Source organism: Portunus trituberculatus, chromosome 10, assembly GCF_017591435.1.
Source record: "Portunus trituberculatus isolate SZX2019 chromosome 10, ASM1759143v1, whole genome shotgun sequence".
Classification (NCBI taxonomy): domain Eukaryota; kingdom Metazoa; phylum Arthropoda; class Malacostraca; order Decapoda; family Portunidae; genus Portunus; species Portunus trituberculatus.
In genome coordinates, this window is record NC_059264.1 from 2,626,583 (window position 1) to 2,631,582 (window position 5,000).

General features: G+C 44.8%; 1 protein-coding gene across 1 annotated transcript in view; it reads right to left on the minus strand.

Moving 5' to 3' along the window:
• Positions 1-5,000, minus strand: part of LOC123501835 (tRNA dimethylallyltransferase-like) — a 21,253-nt gene that overhangs the window by 4,949 nt on the left and 11,304 nt on the right. The window contains 1 exon segment of the mRNA XM_045250863.1: positions 1-52. This exon segment is cut by the window's left edge and continues 87 nt beyond it. Coding sequence (XP_045106798.1) covers positions 1-52 — 52 coding nt within the window.

Below are 5,000 nucleotides of genomic sequence, written 5' to 3' on the forward strand. Positions count from 1 at the left end.
CCTCAGGATAGCGCTGTGTGGCCGCCCCGTCTGCTCCCACACCTGCAAGGACCTGAGGGGAAAGAGGGAAGGTGAGAGGGGAGAGAGAGGGCATTTAAAGAAGGTTTGGCATGTTTTGAGGGCATTTTAAGAATTTGGCATGTTTTGAGAGCATTTAAAGACAGTTTTGCATGTTTTGAGGGCATTTTAAGAATTTGGCATGTTTTGAGAGCATTTAAAGACAGTTTGGCATGTTTTGAGAGCATTTAAAGACAGTTTGGCATGTTTTGAGAGCATTTAAAGACAGTTTGGCATGTTTTGAGGACATTTTAAGATGGTTTGGCATGTTTTGACGGCATTTTAATACAGTTTGGCATGTTTTGAGGACATTTTAAGACGGTTTGGCATGTTTTGATGGCATTCTAAGACAGTTTGGCATGTTTTGAGAGCATTTAAAGACAGTTTGGCATGTTTCGAGGGCATTTTAAGAATTTGGCATGTTTTGAGGGCATTTTAAGAATTTGGCATGTTTTGAGGGCATTTTAAGACAGTCTGGCATGTTTTGAGGGCATTCTAAGATAGTTTGGCATGTTATGAGAGCATTTTAAGAGTTTAGCATGTTTGAGAGTATTTTTTTAAGACAATTTGGCATGTTTTGAGGGCATTTTAAGACAGTTTGGCATTTATAGAGAGCATTATAAGACAGTTTGGCATGTTTTTGAGGGCATTTTAATAGGGAGAGGGGAGAGAGAGGGGACAGGTGACAAACAAACCCAACTTAAGTAGAGAGGGGAATGTGGTGAGGGGAAAGAGGGGAGTGTGAGGAGGAAGGAAAGGGGTAATGAGATCAGGAGACGTTAGAGAGGGAGGGGTAGAGAGGAGAGAGGAGGGGAGAGAAAAGAGGGGAGGTGGTGGTGTGGGTGAGGGGAAGATGTCGTGAGGGGAAGGGCCAGTGAGAAGTAGAGGGGAATGTGGAGAAGGGAGAGGGGAAAAGGGATGAGAGAGAGAGAGAGAGAGAGAGAGAGAGAGAGAGAGAGAGAGAGAGAGAGAGAGAGAGAGACGTACTGTGGTTGGAAGGAAGAATGAAAGTGAAAGCAGAGGAGGAGGAGGAGGAGGAGGAGGAGGAGGAGGAGGAGGAGGAGGAGGAAAGAAAGTGAAAGGCAAGAAAATAGAAATAAAAAACAGAAAACGGGAGACAAATTATACTCACTCACTCACTCACTCACTCTCTCTCTCTCTCTCTCTCTTGCCAAGGAGGAAAAGTTTTACGCAAATAGAAAGACAATGACCCCGAAGAGAGAGAGAGAGAGAGAGAGAGAGAGAGAGAGAGAGAGAGAGAGAGAGAGAGAGAGAGAGAGAGAGAGAGAGAGAGAGAGAAATCAAATAGTGTATTATGTAATGAACGAGGAGGAGGAGGAGGAGGAGGAGGAGGAGGAGGAGGAGGAGGAGGAGGAGGAGGAGGAGGAGGAGGAGGAGGAGGAGGAGGAGGAGGATAAAATAAAAACATGAATAACAATAAAAAAACGAAAAGGAAGAAGAAGAAGAAGAAGAAGAAGAAGAAGAAGAAGAAGAAGAAGAAGAAGAAGAAAAGAAGAAGAAGAGAAGAAGAAGAAGAGAGAGAGAGAGAGAGAGAGAGAGAGAGAGAGAGAGAGAGAGAGAGAGAGAGAGAGAGAGAGAGAGAGAGAGAGAGCAAACATCCACCCCTTCTCTTTAATAAGCAAACCATACACTAAAAACACCAAATGTGAGCTAGTTCATTTTCTTTAAATGATTGTCTCTAACTTTCTTTTTTTCCCTACAAAGTCTACGGTTCCTCCTTTCCCTATTTCACTAAACTCTCTCTCTCTCTCTCTCTCTCTCTCTCTCTCTCTCTCTCTCTCTCTCTCTCAGAATACATTGATTTTGTTAGCCCCTGACGAGAGAGAGAGAGAGAGAGAGAGAGAGAGAGAGAGAGAGAGAGAGAGAGAGAGAGAGAGAGAGAGAGAGAGGAGAGAGGAAACTGCTCTCTCTCTCTTTCGAATCGTACCACATAGCAACTCTCTCTCTCTCTCTCTCTCTCTCTCTCTCTCTCTCTCAATCTCTCTTTCTGTACCTAGCAAAGAAAGCCGTCTGTCTGAGAGAGAGAGAGAGAGAGAGAGAGAGAGAGAGAGAGAGAGAGAGAGAGAGAGAGAGTGGGGGTAATAATGTGCTATATTAGGTAATTTGGCTTCAGACCAGAGGCAGTAATTATAAAGGAAGAAGAGGAGGAGGAGGAGGAGGAGGAGGAGGAGGAGGAGGAGGAGGAGGAGGAGGAATGAGTGAAAGGGAAAATGAGAAAAGAAGGAAAGGATAGTGTATTCTCTCTCTCTCTCTCTCTCTCTCTAAAATGTTCACTTTCATCCATAATAATGATTCATAACTACTACTACTACTACTACTACTACTAAAACTACTACAACAACAATTAATACTACTACTACTACTATTACTACTACTATTATTACCACTACTACTACTACTAAAACTACTACAACAATTATTACTACTACTACTATTATTACTACTACAACTACTACTAATACTACTACAACAACAACAATTACTACTACTACTACTACTATTAGTACTACTACTACTACTATTACTACTACTACTACTACAACAACTATTATTACACCTACAACAAGTACTACAACTATAACAACAACATTTACTACTACTACTACTACTACTACTACTACCACCACCACCACAACACAACCAAAGCACCACCACGACCATTACCACAACGCGAGAGAGAGAGAGAGAGAGAGAGAGAGAGAGAGAGTTTGACCTCGAGGCTGGTGTGAATGACCTTGGCTGGGGAGGTCACGGCTACCTCAGGTCAATAACACGGCGAGGAGGAGGAGGAGGAGGAGGAGGAGGAGGAGGAGGAGGAGGAGGAGGAGGAGGAGGAGGAGGAGGTGGAGGTTAGTAGATAAAAGTACTCTGGGTTTGAGAGAGAGAGAGAGAGAGAGAGAGAGAGAGAGAGAGAGAGAGAGAGAGAGAGAGAGAGAGAGAGAGATGAGGGGTAGTGGGAAAAGAGAGTAAAGGGGGAGAGACAGGAGGAAACAGCGGGGGGAAGGGAGGAGGAGGAGGAGGAGGAGGAGGAGGAGGAGGAGGAGGAGGAGGAGGAGGAGTGACAGGTGGTAGGAGCAATGCCCTCCCTTAACAACAAGTCTTCCTCTTCCTCCTCCTCCAGTCTTCTTTCCCTGCCTCCTCCTCTCTTCCTCCTCTTCCCCACACCTCTCTTCCTACTCTTCCCCTTCCTCCTCCTCTTCTTCCTCTGGCAGTACTTACGCAGAAACCACGCCCTCCTCCTCCTCCTCGACAAGCGCACAGCATCAGCAGCAAGAGGAGGAAGAGGAAGAGGAGCAGAAGGGTACAACAGCGCGCGCATCTGGGTGTTGGAGGAGGAGGAAGAGGAAGAGGAAGAGGAAGACGAGGAGGAGGAGGAGGAGGAGGAGGAGTATCGCCCTTGACATTGCGTACATATGGTCCATGGGAGGAGGAGGAGGAGGAGGAGGAGGAGGAGGAGGAGGAGGAGGAGGAGGAGGAGGAGGAGGAGGAGGAGGAGGAGGAGGAGGAATACAAAGGAAGAAACAGACAGCAACAGCCCTACTGGGCCTAACCAGGCTGTCTGTGTGCCTGTGCTACCACTACAGATGCTACAAGTTAGAGGCTGAAGGACATCAGGGTTCAAGAGGAGGAGGAGGAGGAGGAGGAGGAGGAGGAGGAGGAGGAGGAGGAGGAGGAGGAGGAGGAGGAGGAGGAGGAGGAGGAGGTGAATGAATGAACCTAAATACTTAACACTAAGAAAATATTGAGAAAGAGAGAGAGAGAGAGAGAGAGAGAGAGAGAGAGAGAGAGAGAGAGAGAGAGAGAGAGAGAGAGAGAGAGAGACAGAGAGAAAGATTATATATATATATATATATATATATATATATATATATATATATATATATATATATATATATATATAAAGTAAATTAAAAAAAATCTCTCTCTCTCAATATTTTCCTAGTGTTAAGTATTTAAACTCATGTGTGTGTGTGTATGTGTGTGTGTGTGTGTGTGTGTGTGTGTGTGTGTGTGTGTGTGTGTGTGTGTGTGTGTGTGTGTGAGCGCCAGGTTACTGTACCAACAAATTTACTAATAGGCGAGAGAGAGAGAGAGAGAGAGAGAGAGAGAGAGAGAGAGAGAGAGAGAGAGAGAGAGAGAGGTTGCCATGGTAACGTGATTATGTTACCTATGAACTCATTAACCTGACTGACTTAGGAGGAGGAGAAGGAAAAAGAGGAAAACAGTATTTGCTGTCTCCTCATTATTCTCTCTCTCTCTCTCTCTCTCTCTCTCTCCTTTTCCCCTCACTCTCCCTCTCCCTATGACCTAACGAGGGTACGTCAGGTCTGTCTGAGTCAGGTCACTCTCTCTCTCTCTCTCATTTATTTTCAATTAGTCACACAAAGTTTGTGAAAATTTTGAGAGAGAGAGAGAGAGAGAGAGAGAGAGAGAGAGAGAGAGAGAGAGAGAGAGAGAGAGAGAGAGTGTGTGTGTGTGTGTGTGTGTGTGTGTGTGTGTGTGTGTGTGTGTGTGTGTGTGTGTGTGTGTGTGTGTGTGTGTGTGTGTGTGTGTGTGTGTGTGTGTTCTACCACTAGCTACAAATTCTACAAGACTGAAGGACAACAGGGTTCAAGGCAAGGAGGAACAAGAGGCAAGGAGGAAGAAGAGGCAACAGGGAGAGAGAAAGTCAAAGATGTGATAGGAGAGGTTGAAAGAAATATTACAATCTAACACAGTAACTAGAAGTAAATAAATGAATAAATAAATAAATAAATAAAATAACATTAAGTAGGCGCAAAGTACTTTAACCCCTTCAGTACTGGGATGCATTTTTACCTCAACCCTTTCAGTAGCATGACGCGGTTCCATATTTATTCTGGTGACTGTTTGGTGACTATACAGCTTCACGAACTCATGTGTGGGATTAAAATAGTGAAGAC